Raw genomic sequence first — 20,471 nt, 5'->3', positions numbered from 1 at the left:
ATTTATCTGAATTAATTGACGTGATTTAGCACTATTATAAATGTTATCACATATTTTGTTCTTTCTTGTCCTTTTATGCTCCTTCTAAAGTAAATACAAACACAAAACAACATAGTGCAGTGCAAAGAGCCCTGCCCTAGAAATCTACATCCCTGGATCCTACTTATAAGTCGCTCGGATGAATTTGACCAGTTGTTCAACTTCTTTGGGTTTCAGTGATCTCAGGGACTCTAGGTATCTCTAGCAGTGAAATGCTATCCAGTTAGATCTATAGATGGAGATTTGTTTAGGCTGAAACACACTTCAATGGATAACTTACGTAATCATTTCACTGGAGACAACCTGTAGATATTCAGAATATATTGCAAATGTTTTGTTTTGATGGAGATATTTAACTCAATCAAGCTTTAACAAAGCAACTTTTCTTCATCTCTGAGCTTTTAGCAATGCATAAATGCATTAACGTTTCACTTGCATGGAAAGACTGTTCCTTCACCCATATGTAAATTGGTAAAGTTTCTCACAGAAAGAAAATGAATACTTTGGTCTGAAACCATAAATAATTGAAACAAGAAAATAAATAAATACAGTTTCATCATGTATTTTGTTGGAATTGCACTCCACCAAGAACTAAAAATATGACAGTTCAGTCTGTCCGTATTCAAACACTCTAGATGAGTACAACAGAGTAGCATTTAGTAGCATTCATTTACTCACTCATTCATTTAATCATTCATTTTCCTTTACCACATGTGTATTGATGTTCCAGATTCTGTTCTCAAGTGTTCATAGTCTAGTGAAATTTTTTTTTAAAGAGAGAAGAAAAAACTTAGATTTGTAAATAAATAAATGCATTGAGAATCAGAAGATGAAGTGTACACAGAGCATTCTGGGAGTGTAAAGAGTTGACAGGGGAGTGGATGTAAGAGAATCAAGTAAGACACAATGGCTAAACTTTAAGGACTTACTAGAATTAGCCATGTTCCAGGTAGTTCCATCAATGAGAATTTGAAATCTCACAGATGTTTGACATTTCATTGGATGACTCCATGGCAAGTAGGTTATTTGGGCTTTTAGTTCAATTTTTCCCACTAACTCTGGACAAATGCATTAATGTTTCACTTTCATGGAAAGTACATGACAGAGTTTTTATTTTTATCTTTTTAAATTAAAACTTCAATTCATCTAATAGGTCTTAGGAATCTCTTTTTCTAACAACCTTTGTACTAAAAGAAAAACATAGAATTAATATTACCGTTTTGTCTGCATACTCCATCTTTAGTGTGTCTTCTTCACCTCACCTTGGGTACTAATATGAATTGGTGTGGGGTTGAAAGTGATATTGTTTAGAAAAAATATATTTAAGGAAAGTGAAGAATTAGTAATTCTGAGATTTTTGAAAACATCCCAGTTGACAGTATATCTAGAATTGTGGCAATGAGTTCCAGTGATAAGGAACTTATTCTTAATATACTCAGGCTCTTTGATGGGTTGGTTGATGTTAATTCAGCATCTAATTAAAGTTAAACAGAACATGAGCACTGAAGAAAACTATATAACTTTTTATATTAGGAAGTAAATATTTTCAGGCCTTCCAAAGATTATAAATCACTTATCATAATTGATCAAAAATTGTCATTTATATTGACTTTCTAAATAAATAGAAAAAAATACATGGAAAAAAAAACCCAAGCCTTAATCTTAAATTGAATCTGCTCTCAATGTAGGACCTTGGTTAAGCCACTTATTTTTCTAGAGACCATTTTTTTTCCATCTGAAAAATTAGGATGTTGAAATAGGTGATTTCATAGGTCTCTTACATCTCCAAACTCTATGATTTACACTTCCATTTTTGTTAAGTCCTAGACATCCGGGTACATAATGAAAATATAAGAATAAGTGGAACGATGATATGATCTTGAATCAATCTCATTTTCTTTTTTTAGTTGACTATTCCATGAACATCTTTCTCTACTTCATAAATTGAAAATGAAGGAGAAAAACAGAAATGCTACCTTCAACATTTTTAATCAAAAGAATGTATGAAATATGTATTGGCTACTTTTCTTTGCTTTCCATCAAAGTGAATATGCAAATATGTAATAACACACGGAAATATTAGGGAAGCTTTTTTCAAGAGGCAAAGAAACCTTTCCAGTAGAAACATTTTAACCTGGAGGATGCTCTTTCATATAAGAAGTTACAGGTTTTGGTGTTTTAAATACCTTTATATTAGTGTCGCATAGCCAATATATACTAAATAATCCATTTGCTTAAAATTTTCTAAAATAATGAAGAAAATCTAAAAGTGAATTACCATTAACATATATTATTAGAATTACACAATGAAATAACCGTTCTTCTTCAGTGTATTCTAATAAGTTTTCCAGCCAAACTAAGTACTTATCATTCAAATGACAACCTGACTAAGTCATTAGTCCATAAATGGTATCTAACTGGGCAATTGGAAAATTTGCTGCCTTTATCTGGGAATTATGCTTCTCATTTGTTTCCAGATGTTCGGGTCAAATTGTCAGTCATCTTTCATTCTTTCTTTCAGTTCCCACATCAAATTTATTTAGAAGTCCTACTGGGTTTAAGTCAAAATGTACTCTGAATTCATTTACTTATCCGTAATTTCTATGTTTCTCATTGACCATATATTTCAAATTACCACCTATTACTCTGAATAGCATTTCTTAGTACCCTTCCTTAATACATTTTTAAGTTGAATATTTATTTCCATTTTACTTATTTAATTGATATCTTTTGTCTCTTTCCGGTAGAATGTGAGCTCTGTGAACTAGGTGACTTTGTCTGTCCTGTCCATTACTGTAACTCCAGGTCCGAGGAAAGTACCTCGTACTAGTAGGCACTATAAATACGCATTGCGTGAATGACTGAATCTCCACTGCAGCCCATCTAGTCTAAGCCCACATCATCTCTCCCCTGGTTTATTTCAATAATCTCCGATTGATATCCTGCTGCCTCACACATCCTTTTCTTTACAAACATTAGTTTTGTCCATACAACAGCCAGTGGTCTTTTAAAAACCCTGTATATCATACTAAACCCTTCACAAGCTTACTATTGCCCTTCGACAGTGTTCCCAAAACTGTTCCAAACTCAGTGAAACAGCTAGATTCTCTGATAGGAGCTTGTCTCTGCTCTCCAGTAAGGCTTTTGACTTGCTTTTCCCTGTTAGGAATCCTTTTATCAGAGATCTTCCAGAGGTTTTCTCCTTTGTGTTCAAGTTAGAGTTCAAGTGTATCCCCTTTGGTGAGTGGGCACTTCATACACTATGCCCTGTGGTGCACTCTTTGTACTTACACAAAGGCCCTGCACTTTGCTCCCTTCCCGGAGACAGCCTGCCTTGGGCTGGGGCTGCAGCTGCCCAGGGGGAGAGCTGCCTCTCAGTTTTGCACTAACTCTATCCTCTTGGCCAAAAGTTACCACCATGAATTGCACAGACCCAGAGAGAGTGTGCTTTTCTAATTTTCACAAAGCTCCATATATTTATTTAGCCAAGTCCTGCTTTGTGGAGGCCCTGCTCTTTCCTATTCAGAGCATGGTCTGTTTCCCAGCCATTCTCTGCCTCACCACTCTGTTTTCATGTTTCTCTCTGAAACATGTGAGGTCTGGAGTGATCTGTCTTGTTTATCACCTGTCTCCTCCGTCTCTGCTGTAAGCTCCATAACAGCAAGGTCTTTCTCTACCTTCACTGTGATCCCTCAGTGATTTCATATTTACTGTTATGTCCATAAACACTCACCATAACTCAGCTGGAGCGGACACTATTGTTCTTATTTTACCCTGAAACAACTGAGAGTCAAGTGGTAATTGTCTGTTTACTGTTTGATCTCTCCACAATACCAAGTACAAGGAATTCGAAGTGCATGTGTAGAATCTAGCAGTACACAAGAGGGAGATATAAAGATGCCTCTGATTACAGTGAAAATGTCCTTGATGCACCCACCTAATAAAACTCCTGAACTTCTTCACATGATTCCTTATTGGTGAGGTTACCTTTCCACAAGCACATCTGCAAACCTAGGAGAGATGAGGTAGGAAAGGGACGAGTGGTTGACAACTTAAATTCCTCTGGCTCCCTCCCTTTATTTTGTAAGGGACCCCAAAGTACAAAGCAAGAGAAAAAGACTCTCAGGAAGAAAACTTGAAGGTCAAGGTGTCCTTATTTTAGTAAAAGTCACTGACACAATCACGTCTCAGCCTAACATATAAAACCATATTTTAGTTAATTTTAGTATTTGTTCAATTTTAAATATTAAAAATACTGCTCTACATGTTAAAAAATATTGAGCCTGGAAGCCATGTTCCAATATATAAAAGTAATATTGCTTTAACAAACTTGGCTATCATTTTTTTTACTCAATTCAGATCTTCCCATTTGACCTTTAGTCATAGTTACAAATGCCTTCTATGAAAATGAAAGAATGAATTGAAGTAGAAATTTGTAATGATTTCACACTTTGTATTTTTTAAAAAATTAAATGGAGCCTTGGCTGGCGTGGCTCAGTGGATTGAGCTCTGAACTGTGGAACAAAGGGTCTCAGGTTCAATTCCCAGACAGGGCACATGCCTGGGTTGTGGGCCAGGTCCCCAGTGGGGGTACGTAAGAGACAACTACACATTGATGTTTCTCTCTCTCTCTCTCTTTCCCTCCCTTTCCCTCTTTCTAAAAATAAATAAATAAAATCTTTTAAAGATTTTAAGTGGATTTTAATACAATGGTTATTTACTAAAGCAACACTTTCTCCATCCCAGTCTCTATCGCCATTCATTGTTTTCAGTACTGAAGGTTTTCAAAGCGTTTACTGTCTTCTAATGTACTCACTCATTACCTCTAGGAAAATGCATTGGGTTCTGAAGGAATAAAATAGCCAGCATTAGAGAAAACAAATATCCTCGACGTTTGTTTCCAGATTTGAGGGTGTTAGATTCAGGAATCTAGAAATGTTTTTTACTCAGGGAATCTCCTTTAATTAAAAAAATAAATAAAACTAGACAAATTAAACTTTTGTATACAAAATTGTTTTTTGCCTTATGCAATCTGAATTCAGCTCATAACCGTCCATGTGAATTGAGATTCTGAGTAATTCCATTCATTATTTCTAGCAAAGTAAAGAAAACATCAAGTAACTTAGCTAATTAGAAGGAATGCAACACTGTATATTATCCCCAGTGAAATCTGACCAACCCAAAGCATTCAAATTGACTTCTATGAGAAATAAAACTCAGAACAATAAAACATTGGCACCTTACAAACATGCTATCCAAGTTTATGGTAATAATTCAATGAAAATCACTCAAAGAACAAAAATAAAGCCAATTCAGTATGCTTGAATGTCAGAGGGATTTTCAGGTAAGCTTGTAAAATGAAGGGCACGTTAGAGTTCCAATGTGAATTTCAACAACTTAAGTCTTTCCTTCAAAGAGTAACAATAATTCTCAGGAATTCCAAAGGAATACACTCCTAATAAAATTACAATCTTTTTTCTTGTAAATGAGTTTTGTTATTTTTGTCATTTTTAATTTTATCTGTTAGGTCTTTGTTTTCTTACTTCAAAAGTCTGTTTCAAGTCTTCTTGTGAGAATAGATGGGATATAAATGGTAAATTCATTAATGGGAAAAGAATTAATAATTTGATTATTTACTATGTATTGGCTGCTTTATCACTTAATCCTCATAACACGGTAAAAACTATTTTCATTTCATAAAATGATGCTTGGAATCTTCGTGAGATTTTCAAGTTCACACAGATACAAGTGGTGAAGCTGAAACTCTTATTTATATCCATTTGATTCCAAGCATAAAGTCTTTATACTAAATATTGCTTTCATTATAAAATTATATTAATATAACATTATATTGATATAATATATTGTACAGGATGGAGCAAAAGTAAGTTTAGGGTTATTTGTATGGAAATTAATACAATAATTAATAAATAATAATATAAGAATAAACTTTGTGTTTCACAAACTAAGAACTGTAAACTTACTTTTGCCCCACCCTGTTTAATATTGTATATGATATATAATATACTCATACATAATAAAATTGTTTCTAATTTCAGTAGTATTTTCTGACATTATTTGAATATATATATTATATATATAAATAAAGACTTTTCTATAAGTCAGTACTGAATTCACGCGTTGTGTTCAAGAAAGACATGCCCGATTCATTTTGGTGCCTCCTAGTGCAACGAGAACTTGAGCTAACAATTCCACCTGTCACTGCCAGAACAGAAACAGGCAGCCGCCCGGTTTCTTCTTTCGCTTCTTGTTTTGATCCTACTCCCCATTGCATCCCCTGCCTCAGCAGTACAGTCAGACATATTGGAGAGTATCAAATAATCAATTATGGTTGGATATTGTACTTCATGCTGAAGAAGCACCAGTTTGTTTGCTTTAATAGTTCTACATATTTTAGCGTTTTTTTTTTCACCAGATTCGCACTGCCTGGAATCCATTTCTCTCTACCTCCCTTTCCCCGGCAAACTCCTTTTAGGTCTTTAAATGCACATTACAATTAATCTCCTCCAGGAATCTGACTGCAACATCCTCTCTGAATATATTATTTCCCATCACCACACTGCATTATAGTGATCTGTCTGTAAGTCTGTTTTAATCTGTATATTGGGAACTTCTTAAAGGCGGTTTTGATGTTTAATGGTTCTTCAGTGCTGATACATGATAAGTGCTCACTAATTAAAAAAAATAAAATAATGACTTTATAGCTCCCCCAGGAAAATCTAAGAATATCTTATAACACATACTATAAATAGTTTTCCAAGGAAATAATTTTATATATTTTGAATTAATTCCTAAAGAGCTTATCAAGACTATAAAAGATTATGATTACACACTCATTGCCCCAGGGAAGTATCCGACAGAGGAGAAAAGAGCTTGGATTGAACAGGCACCACTCTATGAAAGTATTTTGAAAGCCTAAGAATTTAGAAACAATTGAATGATATTCATGGCCATTTGTATTTTAAGCTTTAGTCATTTAATTGACATCTTCTTAAATTTAAATTCTCCTTAAATTTTAAAAATTACAAAAACCATCCTGCTTTAGAAATATTTTTTTTCAAGAACAGCTGTCAAGCAAGACTTGGGAACAAGTGTTTCCAAGTGGATCTCGCCTTGATTTGCAAAGTATGTGAGAACAGGGTGGAAGCTTCTCTCCTCTGTCCCTTCCCAGCGGCAGTCATGGACCCCCTTGCATAAGATGACGCTTTGCTTGCCTTAGACAGTCTAAAAGGAACTTTGAACACCTTGAATCTAGAGCCTGCGTGGCAATCCAGCGCTACACCTCAGGAGGTTAATGGTCTGAACCCGTTTGCCTCAGTTTTCATACTGCAAAATGAAAATTATACCTACACCCTGAGAATCTGGTGAAGATTAAATGACTTATTCCAAAATTGTTTGAGATTGCTCAAGACACAAAGTAAGCATTTTGTAAATGTTAGCTGGGGCAAAATTGTGGGATAAACTTTTCTTTTCTAGTGTGCCCAGCCTTACCTTTACTTTGCTTGAAAAAAAAAAAAAAAAAAAAAAAGAACGTCTATGTTGCATTATGTTTCTATCAAATCTTTGTTCTCACGAGGAAAAAAAGTAATAATAATATGGACTGGTATTTTTCTAGGTACACGCCCTGTGTATTGTGAAACAATGTGCTTTGCTTTTATGCGTAATTGGACATACTCAAGAATCAACCAATTGGCTCTAATAACTAGAATAAACTCCTGTAATGAAGAGAGGTTAACCTCCCCTTGACATGAGGGTGTAGGCCTAGAACGCTGCCCTTTTCATTACCAAAGAATGCCCGTGTGCAGCTTGAATTGCTTCGCTTGCTATTCTACGACTCACCAGAGCAAAGTAATTTTGATGAATTCTAAAAAAGGAAAACTTCCAGTAAGCAGGCGGGTCTGCTGACATTTGATAATACCTAGTTGTCAGTGAGATTTTAGAAGGTGTGTATGCCTGCAATGATTCCCGGATTAAAATGTACCACACAGCAGGAACTCGTGAAATAAAAATTAATGATAAAACATTTTGCAAGGCATTTCATACAGAATCATATGTTAGTTAATGTTTACAGCTCATGGCCCGGGTGGTGTTGGTTAATTAGAGAAGTCACTCGGGATAAGGAAGCCCTCGGAAACGACTGTGGGTTTTTACACAGTTCATAATAAGCTCAGAGACTCGAGGGAACCTTTCAAGCTTCTACAAAGCTGAATATATTTTCCCTTTGGCCCATTATTTACTTACCTGCAGGTCATTTATTTTGGCAGGAGAAAATGTACCTCTTCAACATCAAAAGGCCTATGAATTTTAACCTTCTTTTATTGCACTATTATATCATTGGAGAATTTTTAGTTAAATTAAAAAATGGTGATTTTTTTTCATATTAGGATTCCTCTCAGCTTCTGTGATTTTAGTTTTTGTAATTTAAGTGCATATTGAAAATAAATTGCTTTATTTGATTGCATGTGGATTCTTCATTAATGAAGTCCAGTAAATATATTTAACATTGTGTATACATTTGTGAAAAGTAATATATTCAGAAATTGTTCTGAAGATAGCTGCATCTGTGTATGTGTCCACTTAAGGATCTCACCTAATAACAATTTTCCTATTGCATAATAATATAAACTTATACATCAGATTATGAATTATGCATGCTGGGGATAGATCAGGCTATTTTAGTTGTAAATATTAAATGTGTTAATATTTTTTTCAATATCTATTTCTGATTGTGTGCACAGGACAAAGCCCAGCCATACCACCTCCATTGCCAACAGAACAAGCTTCCAGAACCGCTCCAGCTTCACCTGCTCTTGAAGGTAAGTATTGTACTACAGTTTCCCAAAGATCTTCTCTATCGTAGATAAAATAGAATGTAGAGAAACAAAACCAAATAGTAACACCAGCAACAACAAAATTCTTATTTTATAGAATAGTTTTAGTTATGTCTACACACTACAGAGCTACCATTTATTTTTCCTAAAATTACAGTTGGTTCCTTTTTAGGAAACCAAAATGTTCTTCTTAAAATTTTATATGGGTGACCCTAGCTTCTAAAAGAATGACCAGCTTTGTACCCTGGAAATCAACCAGCAAAGTATAGGGACAAATGGATAAGGATATGCTTTGCAATTCTTGCAGTTTTATCATAACTTAATCAATTTAGTGTTTTAAGACTCTGGTGCCAGAGTCTCTAGGTATGAATCTGAGTTCTTCCTCTGACTAGCTGTGTAAATTTGGGAAGTTATTTAAATTCACTGACACGAGACTTGTCATCCTCAAGATGACAAGAATAACACTAATCTCATAGAGTTATTGTGAAGATGAAATAGTGTATGCGTGTGCATGCCAGTTTATAAGTGCTTTATGAAAAAATTAGTAGTTATACTACCACTAATAATTTATTCTTCAAAATGTAATGTTGAAGATCAGCAAAATTAGAGGACGGGAGTATTATCATAAGCAAATTTGCTAAAAAGTTAATAGCATTGTATAAAAGTCTTCATTTATTCCTTCAACTATTCTTTACTAAATTCCAACCCATGAAATCATGTCAGATATTGTCTGAAGTACTAGGCATTCTGATATTAATAGAAAATAATTCTTGCTCTAGCAAGACTGAGTTTTCAGATAAAATTAAAAGTAATTAAAGAGAAGCCTGATAGAGAACATAAGCCAAGTGCACCACTAATTTTTGCAAGAGAAAAATGGAGAGCTCCTCCAAATCACCAGAGCACCCTCCCCACCCTAGTTCTGTCACACAATTAAAGGGGCCTTCTGTGTATACCTGTGGATACTAGCCTGCTTGTCCAAGTTCTGTCCACTCTGTCCAATCCCTACCTTTTGGCTTTGACAACCCCTTGAGATTAGGGGTGATCACACTTAATGAGGATTCATTCAGGAAGAGGTCCATGCAGCCACTGACATGAGTAAGGATGTCTAAGGAAAACATTGGGGGTCCCAGGATCTGGAGAGTAAGAGAGAGAAGACTTCAGTTGGCTATACCCTATCTTCCAGAGACTCAGACCCAAGGAATAATTGGAGGAGGGCCCAGAAGACCCCTGTAAAGCAAAGATACTCCAAGAGGGGCCTGGTTGTTGGGTGTTAAGAGGTGTACTAATTACCACAATGTGATAAAACCCCCAAAATAAGTCAGTAAAAAGCACTATGAAAGATTAGAGAAGGGAGGGCATAGCTCTGGAAGGGGTGAGAAAGACCCCAGGAAAAGCTTCTCTCTGTAGGGGGTTGTGAAACGTAAGTCCCAAGAAAAGGTGCCCATCACACAAGCAAGGAAGGAAAGAGCATTACTGGTAAAATGACTGGTGTAGACAAAGGCATGGAAATGGGTAAGAAAAGAGTTTGATCCAGAGAAGTGTAAGTGTGGAGAGAAGGGAGAAGGCGTGGAGAGTTCAGGAGAGCTGATAGAAAGACATACAGAGGGCAGATCATAGAGTACCTTGCATAGACAAGCTTGAGATTTGTATTTATATTTAAAGTTTTATTATGAAACATTGAATAATAAAATAAACCCCCAATATACTCATCCTGCAGATAAATTTATTAGCATTTGCTATTCCCTTCTTCCCTTTTTTCCTTTCTTCCTTTTTTTTTTCTGATTGCATTTTGTTTGTTTTGAAAATCATTGACATCATGCTCTTCACCCAGGTGAGGAATTTTAATTTTCTTTTAAAATTTTGATATATTTGGTACCAAATATATCATATGGTACCAAATGTTAAAGTTACAAAAGTGATGTAGGGTAAAAAGTTTTCTGCCTGTCTCCACTCATCAGCTACAGAGTTCTTCAGACAGGCAGCCACTGTTAGCTTCCTCCAGACATATTTTGTGCATGTAGAGCACAAATGTTGCCTAATCAGCCTAGAATTTTTACATTTGCCTCTAAAAGATGGGGAACCTCAAGGATGTAATAGACATGTTTATTTAGAAAAATCAACTTTGCTGTCACCCTACAAGGTAGATCAGTATGATGAGATTGGGTGCAGGATCTTGGGAAAGGACTAGTCCAAACAAATTGTAGACCTTGAACTAAACAGAAGTGTAGTGGAAGGAGAAAAACAGATGGATCTGAAAGAGATTTGGAAAGATTGTAAAGGGGTATAAGCATCGGATTAGACATAGATGCTGAGGGAGAAGAAGGGATTGGAAAGACTCCAGGCTTTCTGAATTAGGTATCCAGGTGGACGATAGAGCCATTCACTAAGATGGGAAGCCATTGAAATAAGACAGGCCCAGTGATGAGGAGCAGGAAGCAGGTTCAGTCTGGGACATGAGTGTTTCCCAATGGGACATTGGAATAGAATTACTTTTGCTTGTATATTTATGTTTCACACATTCAGTAGGCAGGGAAGGATTTGAATAGTTGGGAAAGTGAAGTTTTTCTAGGGTTATGTTCTTTCAACAGCATGTTCTACACATTTGGCCAGATCCTGATCAAGTCGTGCCTAACCCACGGCTACGCTCCCTCCAACTCGCATTTCTCCAGAATATTGTGTTTGCTGTACATATATGCATTTTACATTTGATATTCCAAGACCCTGTAAAGTAAACATTATTATTAAAAATCAACAATTGTGGCCATAGGATTTGTTTATTTATTTATGCTGTATTAATAAATAACAGGACTGAGATTCCAGCCCTATGCCCAGGGATCTTTCTATTATATTACTATGCAGACATTGAAGCTTGAGAATTATATATTCATGTCTTCTGAGATGGTAACAAGTTTTAGGAAATGGAGAAAAAGTTTCCTGTTTTAGACTTCAAGCAGTTTTGTGATAGAAACACCATGTTCCGATGTTAGTCAACAGCACCCTAGCAATGCCCTAGCAGTGCTCCTCAAAGTGTCGTGTGCACACAGATGACCTAGGGATCTCATGAAAATACACATTCCGATTTGGTACTTCTGGGGGCTGCAATTCTCCATGTTTACCAACCTTCCAAGTATTGCTGATATTGCTGGTCCTGGACCACACCTTAGTATCAAATCTCTAGAGATTTAAGAGGGAGGTTGAGAACAATTTAATAGTATTTCTAAAAATGCTTGTAACTTAGTATTAGTTACCTTAGTGATCAAGGAGAATTGGCCAAATATCCTTCAGATTTGCTGGAATGCCACATGTGAAGAAATTTTAACTGCTAGTTGTCTGGAAAAAAAAGCAAAAGGTTTCAATACCTAAGCATTCTATAAAGACTCACAAGAGAGCAAGAGAAATGCCATTAGGAGTGGGGGGAAAGGTTACATTATAACTGTAAATTAGCAGGGAGAAGGGTTTTCAGGAACTACTATAAAGGACACATGGACAAAACCAAGGGGGAGGGTGGAAGCAGGGGAGGGAGGTGGGTTTGGCTGGAGTGGGGTAGAGAGGTGGGGAGAAAATGCAGACAACTGTAATTGAACAACAATAAAATAATTTAAAAATTGAAAAAAAAACAAACTATTACATAGTATGTAAAATATTTTGATTTTGTCATCTCCAAAGTTGAATAAATTAGCATTTGAAAATTTTAAATAAAACCCCTGCAATCTGTAAATCAGTACTATATTAATCCCAATATGAAAAAAAATAATTTTTTTCATTAAAGACCATAATTTAATGTAAAGTTCATGTGGTGTCTCATTCCAAGACAACAAGTCCACAAGGTTTCTTGAATATTTAGAAAGTAGGGAAGATCTATTCTCCCATTCAATTCAGCTACAGACACCTTTTTTTGGTCCACAATAGTTTCTTACTTAATTTTTTATTGTTGACACTATTACAGATGTCCCCCATTTACCCACCCTTTTATTTACTGGTTTTTAAAGGTGATCATTTTTGATAGAGCAAGCGTCCCCCTGTCTCCATCAGCGTCCACACCCCCTTACCTATTCCCTCACTTGGTTCCAGCTTTTCTGTGTGTGACAATTATGTGAAGAGAATTTTCTCTTGATATAATAATTTTTAAAAACTTCTAATCAACCTTTGTGCCTTACTGTGCATTGGCTGACTTAATAAAATACCTCAGACTGGGTGCTTGAACAACAGGAGTTGGTTTTCTCACAGTCCTGGAGGATGCGCGTCCCAAACCAGAGCGCCAGCATGGTCAGGTTCCAGGGGGAGCCTAGTTCCTGGCTTGCAGAGGGCTGTCTTGTTGTGCTGTCCCATGGCAGAGAGGGAGCTCTGCCATCTTCTCTTCTGGAAGGACACCGATTCTCTTGGATCAGGGCTTCATCCTTAGGACCTCATTTGATCTTAATCACCTCCGAAAGGCCCTGTCTCTAATGCAGTCACATGGAGTTTGGGGGGGACACAGTTTAGTCCATAGCACTTGATAAACTCTACGCTTCATGAATATATGAGCAAAACAGCTGAAATGTTTATCTCATACAATTAAAGTTGTTTAAATATTTGTTTTTAAGTAATGAATGATTTTGCCTTTTTTATTTCTGTCATATATGGTTTTACTAAGAGCATGAATTCTAAACTTGCATCATCTTCTATACATGCTTATAACTGATAGAAGTCAACTATTTAAACTTTTTTCTTAATTGAGTTTATACTGAAGGTAATAAAACAAACCTCTGAGTAATCTCATGACTGGCTACTAATATGTATCATTTATCTAGCTAGTAAGCAAATGATTTAGAAAAAAAAGTATAGAACCCAGTCTGAGAGAGAGAGAGACAGAGAGGCAGAGGGAGGGCGGGAGAGGGAGAGAGAGAGGGGGGAGTTCTATTTCTTTGGGCATTTGGATGATAATAGCTTATGTGACTTGAGATAATGTGACACAAAATTGACAAGTGACTCTCTCACGGCCTAAATGTTCGCAGGACAAGAGATAGCCTATAAATAATAGTGTCACCTTAAGTTTCACTGGATTCTAATTCTGTTGTTGTTGTGAGGTGCACATAAACCAAGGGATTCTAGTTCTCCAGCGTGAGGCAGATTTTGATAGACTATTCAAGTGTTTGACTCCAGTTTATCTCCTAGCAGAGGTTGATAAAAGACAAAGGGGCAAATATTTTGCCTGTCAGTCTGTCACTTGGAAAAGGGATGTGTCGGTTGTTAAGTGGGACACTTAAGTTCTATTGTTATAGTTAAAGAGCAATTTACTTTGACGGTTCATCCTGGAACCCAACACTGTGTGTAAGCGAATAACACAGCAATGTTGCAGGATTCCACGGCCCTTGTTAGTGCGCACTTTTAATTCATACGGAGTTAGAGTTTCTGCACGGAGGACGCTGGCGACGCACGGCTTCCTAAGGCGTCCACATTACCAGGCAGTGCTGAGATCATAGGCTTTGTCAGGACTTGCAGATGTTCTGCCTGTGACTCCATTAACATAATTGATTAGGAACTAGGACGTGTTTAGTATTAATCAAGCTGTTTTTAGTGAGGGTAATTATGCACAGTCCTTGATGCACTATTTTAGTCAGGAGCTGCCTCAGAACCAAGTTGCAGGAAAACGGCACTCTATGGAAAGGAGCATCCATGTGGCACCACGGTGTGCTGTGTGAGTTGACGGACAGAGTTATAAGGTCAAAATGCAGGCATCAAACATATTTTACACTTTGATGTTTAAAAAAGTAAAGCTTATACTGTGGGTAGGGGGTAAAAAGGGACTAAATGGTAACGGAAAAATAAAGATCATATTTTAGGAAAGTAAAGCTTACATATAGACAATTATTAAATTTGTTCACAAGAGATTGGAAACAATTTAGAATTTTATAGTAGAAATTTTAAAATATCATGTCCCTTGGTAGGAAAGAAAGCACTCTACATCTGTGAAGCCCTTAAAAGATGGTTTTGTGCTATCACAGAACTTTAAAAAAATGAGTTTCAAACAGCACTCACTTTGTTCCGGGAAGTGCCAGTGCCCTTCTGTGGGGACACTTACCCGTCGCCTCGAAGTTGTGTCTCGCCTTCCCTGGATTGCACTCCTCCCCCAAATCCTATCTTTGCACGCCATGGTGAAGTCGTGTTGCTTTGAATCTTTGGATATAAGTATATAAACTGTTTATTGAATGTTCTTTCTTTTGACCCCTGTTGTTATTTTTTAGAATATGTTTGGCCAGGGAAAGAATGCTACAATAGCATCAAAAAGATCTTTATATAATGACCACCTTATGCAGTCATTTTGCTCATTATTGTCAATTTGCATTTAATTATGGGCATAAGTTAACTGGAACTGACTTAATATGGACCTCACTCCAATATTAAATTTTGTGATGGAATTAATTCTCAGGTCTGTTGGGACCTGTCATGGGGGTTGAAAGGCCTGCAGCTCCCAAGGGTCGATGTAGTCATTCACTCCACAAGTAGGGCAGGTCTCTGTGAGTTGCCCTCCCCCACAACTTCAAATGGAACTTTATTATATTACTCTCATGGATGGTTTTAACCCTTAGCATGAAAGCTGTTTTATCATCAAATTTTTGCCAGAACTATATTTTTTATGAAAGATTAGCCCCTTTCTGCTCTCAGAATCCTCAGTAGTTAAGCAGGGCAGCTTTAGGCAATGTTTTCCATCTCTTTCCCAGTCACACACACACACACACACACACACAAATACTGTCTCATAAAATCTTTGTATAAGCATAGCTATCAGATATGATCTCATTAAATCAACAGTGCCAGACATTTTTTCCCTTACTCAACCCAATCACCCCCACCCCCAACACCACACTTTTCATCACTGATCTCTGAAAAATTGAAGACTTTCATTCATATTTAGACAGACTGCCACAACCTGTCTATTGTAGAAGAAAAGATGTGGAAGAAAGAAGTTAAAAGTGATCCCTTATTAAGTATATATCTTATACTTAAATTGCTTTTAATATTCCATTACAAATATATGATTTGCTTGAATAAAGCCAAATATAATAAGGTGAATAAATATTGAATACCCTATCATCTTCTTAAATAAATATATAACTAGTATTAACTCAGGATTCCAACTTTAAATGATATTATAAGTGCCACCACACAAATGTGGGCAAGGGAACTGGAAAGAGAAATCCAAGAATCCAGGTTCCAATTTCAGCTGTAACACTAAGCAGTTGCAAAATCTTTTAAAAATTAATTGATTTCTTGAACCTCCATTTCTTCACTTATAAACTATGAGAACTGAACTTAAATTGTTTTCAAGTCCTTCTCTGCTTTCACACCTAAGGATTTAAGGCTTAATTTTTTCAGGATGGTGGATTGGTAAAATGCAGCCTTAAGAGCAGAGTGAAGACTCCACTGCTTTGCATGGTGGTTAAATAGCTTCCACGGATGTGTAAGGTATGGTCATGTCCTAATAGAAATGTCAAACTTGGGGCAAATGAGCACATCTCTTTGTGGTGGATATTATTCTGAAGCATAAGTTCCTGGAGTACAAAAGTGAGTTCTACAGATCACAAAGGCTGCGAAGGTAGGATGAAAATGAAATATCAGCAAGGCAAGCTTATGCAATGAAATCACAAGCCCTACATTGGTCTGTAGAGAGTATGTTGGTAGGATTTGTACAGAGGAGAAAGGAGTATCATAAGAAACTTATTATAAGAAAATTTCTTACCATATGATGCATCCAAGGAAATGTTTTGCACAAGCTAGTAATGCTTTATTTACAGTTCTATTTAACCAAAACTGTATCGCCTTAGCTCTTCAGTGAGATATGACCTGGGAAGAAAAAAGGCACAAAATAATAAAATAGAAATTTGGCCCCAGTTCTTATTTCATTAACTCTATGACACAATAAATTTTATTAAACTATAGGCCAATATAAAATTTTTCTTTGTTTCATGATGAAACAAACCCTGTCAAAGATTTTTAATGGAATTGACTTTTAGTTATAATTTTTGATAAAATATAAAAACCAAACTACTTTTAGTACTTATTTAATTTAGAAAGTTGTTAAGGTGACAATGAAATAATATATATAACAACTTAGCACATTTATCTAGCATAGTTAGGTGATCAACTATTAGTTGCTGTTACTATCGTTATGATTCTTCTATCAGGAGATTCCCTTCTATGTGTAACAAATCATTAATTTTTATGATAGTTTTTAATTGGTATCTATAGAAGTTAATAAGGTGATGATATTAGTCAGTATACATGAATCTCTATATAATTTCTTAACACAGGACTGGGGTCATATTCAGGGTTTTGCACACACAATTGAAGCTCTTACCCCTCCTCACAGGCTGCACAGGCTGCCAAAGCAATCGGGAAGTAGTGTGATTTGATTCTCATTTTAGATCATTGTATCGGCTACAGAAAGGGTGGATGGGTGAGCTGTGGGGCTTGGGTTTTGGAAATAAGACAAATAAGTAGACTGCTATGAGGCTATTGGTCATGGGGAAATTTTATGCTACTTTTTTTAAACAATCACATTTAACCTTCAAAACAACTCAAAGTGGTGAGTATGACTTACATCATTTTATAAAGAGGATAAAAAACCAAGTAAATTGCAAAAGATAACACAGTTCTAACAATGATATACAGTTAGTCCTCACTTAACATCATCGACAGACTCTGTGCCTTTGAGTGAAACTATGAATGACAAAACCAACTTTACCATAGGCTAATTGATATACACAAGAGTTAAGTTCTTATGAAATCTTATCAATATTAAAACAAAACATCATATAACAAAATAACATTACTTCGGGACCTGCTGTAATTAGAATCAAAACCCAGGTGTTTTGTGCTCAGGCTCGGTCTGTTTCCATTACCTGAGACTAGCAATTCAGTGTTAAGGCTGAGCATAATTAACAATTACTATCTGGCCCGGACAAATGAAAGACCACTGTTGTGGGAGATGATGATGAGTTTAGTTTTGGGCTTGCTGAGTGTATCAGGATCCCTGGCAACCTCAAAATGGGTGACTAAAAGTGTTTAATAAATATAGTATCTGTATTTATATTTATATTATATATTTTAAAAAGATCCAAGGCATTCTGTGCACACAAATAAACTGTTTAATTTTATAAACTCAGTGATTCTAATATTTTTTTGAGAGCATAAACATTTATGTTCCCCATCACACTTATCAAGGAATAAGTGATCTCAAAAACACCTTGTGCCATATGAAGCTCAGTTCTGAACATGACTGAAGTGCCGGGCAACCACAGTGTAAATGAAGTTATCTAGTGCACAGAGTTCACCCGTGAGGGGAAATTGGGGGAATATTGTTTGAGTCAGGGTTCTCCAGAGACACTGAACCAATAGGATGCATGCACACACACACACACACACGGGGGGTTGCAGAGACAGTATTATTTTAAGGAACACAGAACAATCAATGTTAATTCTCAAGTACAAAGAAACTATGAAGGCAGAATTCCTTCTTCCTCAGAAGACTTCAGTCTTTTAAGGCCTTCAACTGATTGGAAGAGGTTCGCCTGCATTACGGGAGGTAATCTGCTTTACTCAAAGTCTACTGATTTAAATGTAAATCATTTCTAAGAAGTACCTTCACAGCAACCTCTAGACTTATCTTTGATCATGCAATTGTTACCATATCCTAGCCAAGTTGACACATAAAATTAACCATCACAAACATCATCAGAAGACAGACTAGAAAGCCAAGGATGAGAGGATGCAAAGGAGATAAGGGTACAACAGGGGCAGGTGCTCCAGAGGGATGAATAGTGTTTGTTGGGACCTTTAGATTGGTCAAGCGGGACACCATGATGCCCTACTCCTATCTCTAAATTTTATTTTTTGCTTCATATAAATGAGAGTCTAAGAGTTAGGAGTCCGAACTAAAGGTCTAATTGTGAGATTCGTGTTAGTTCTTAACCTCTCAGACACTGTTTTCTTGTCTGCAGTGATATTTTTAAAATAGAAGATCTTAAAAGTCTATTCTAACTCCAAATTTTTACTATGCTTGGGGTCTTTATTTCTTTCATTCTTTTCCCCTCCACATATTTATTTCATTTTCTTTGTTCCACAATAAGTTAATCAATGCTACCAAGGAAATATGAACCCTCTATTTCAGAATCCTAAAAATCCTTCCATTTATTTGTTTTTTAATTATTTTTTTAAAAACTTAGATATACAGAAGAGTTTTAAAGATAATACAGAGTGCTCTCATACATTCTTTAACAAGCTTCCTTTAATGTTAACATTTTACATAACCAGGATTCACCTACCAGGAACAAGAAAATAACTTTGGTACAACACTGTTAACTAAACCGCAGACTGTATTTAACTTTTACACTTCACTGATTTGTAAAAGATTTTATAAAAATGTTGTCTACATATGTTATGGGGATACCAACATTAACATATGTGATCACAGTTTATTCCCCCCACTTTAATTTCTAAGGAATAGACTATATTTGCCTGGTCAATTGTTGTGTATTTGCATTCTATTCAAGATATGCTAGGTGAGCAGAAGCATTGAAACGAGTCAAAAGAATTCAATTAATTCATGTTCAGATAGGAAGAATTACTCCTCAGAAGAAAATACAAGATCTGACAGGGAGAAAAGAGGTCAGGAGACGGGAATAGGAGAGCCAGCATGGGCTAGAAGTAAGTTTTAGTGGTGCTTTTGGGAGAGAGAAGGGCTTGGGGTGAGGAACTATAATGAAAGAGGTTTGGGAAGCTCAAGTAAAGGAGGGATCTTTAGGAGGTTTGCTTTGGGTTATTCAACATTAGCTATTTGAGATACTTAAGTAAAGATTTAAGTTCATCTTCGAAACTCCCTGAACTTATTGACTAATTTCTTTTGATTGCAGCACTGTGCTAGGGCTGGGCATGAGGCAACACAGTTATATTTGAGTTAATATTTTTGAACGAGTGAAATTCAGCTTAATATTATGGAAAAATAGATGTCTTGACAAGTGAGTAAATTAAAAGAAAAAAAGAAACACAAAAATGAATAGGTGGAAAATGCACAAAAAAAGAAAAATGGAAGAAAAAAGGGTTTCCCAAGGATTAAAAAATATAAATATATTTTAGTAGACATTAAATATACAGGGTTGGGGGAAAAGTGAATATGTGAAACATAAGAGTTTATTCTTGTATTATTATTTATTAATTGCTGTGTTATTTTCCATGCAAACAACTGTAAACCTACTTTTGTCCCACCATGTATTTCATAAGAAAATTTAATCTCTGATCTAGAAATCCTCTCTGTTGTTATAGCTTTTACTTCCCATTATAGATTATTAAAAAGTTATTTTGTGAAAACCCATTAACTTTTTCTCATTGACCTATGATATCTGGAGAAAGTTCGGATTTACACTGATAAGGTCTGCAGTCCTTTGGGACGTTTACTCCATGAGTGGAACTATATCACTGAGAGTCCTCAAGTGCCTGCAGATATGACCAGGCACTCAGCCCCTCAGTTGCTTCAGTTGCATTGACAGGAACACTCACCATACTCGGTTTACTTTCTAAAATTTTATTCTTTTCATTCTTTTT

The 20,471-nt window shown here is 35.9% G+C and overlaps 1 protein-coding gene and 1 long non-coding RNA gene across 5 annotated transcripts in view; one reads left to right on the top strand and one right to left on the bottom strand.

The window, feature by feature from the left end:
* The window catches only part of LOC123478837 (uncharacterized), a 30,367-nt gene extending 13,031 nt beyond the window's left edge, over positions 1–17,336 (bottom strand). For 2 of the 4 annotated variants that reach the window (XR_008425579.2, XR_008425576.1), the window contains exons 1-4: positions 17,230–17,336; positions 16,612–16,715; positions 13,076–13,250; positions 12,140–12,221 (exon numbers count right to left, since the gene is read on the bottom strand). This is a non-coding gene — a long non-coding RNA (uncharacterized lncRNA). Of the gene's footprint in view, positions 1–3,976; positions 4,051–9,897; positions 10,025–12,139; positions 12,222–13,075; positions 13,251–16,611; positions 16,716–17,229 lie in introns of all 4 variants that reach the window. The other 2 variants (XR_008425577.1, XR_008425578.1) reach the window with 2 other exon arrangements.
* Positions 1–20,471, top strand: part of TRDN (triadin) — a 306,741-nt gene that overhangs the window by 113,266 nt on the left and 173,004 nt on the right. Inside the window, exon 10 of the mRNA XM_053914068.2 lies at positions 8,799–8,876. Within this exon, the coding sequence (XP_053770043.1) occupies positions 8,799–8,876 (78 nt within the window). The remainder of the gene's footprint in view (positions 1–8,798; positions 8,877–20,471) is intronic.

Source organism: Desmodus rotundus, chromosome 11 (assembly GCF_022682495.2).
Source record: "Desmodus rotundus isolate HL8 chromosome 11, HLdesRot8A.1, whole genome shotgun sequence".
Classification (NCBI taxonomy): Eukaryota; Metazoa; Chordata; class Mammalia; order Chiroptera; family Phyllostomidae; genus Desmodus; species Desmodus rotundus.
Note: the sequence above shows the minus strand (reverse complement) of the source record. Positions and strands in the feature narration are given on the sequence as shown.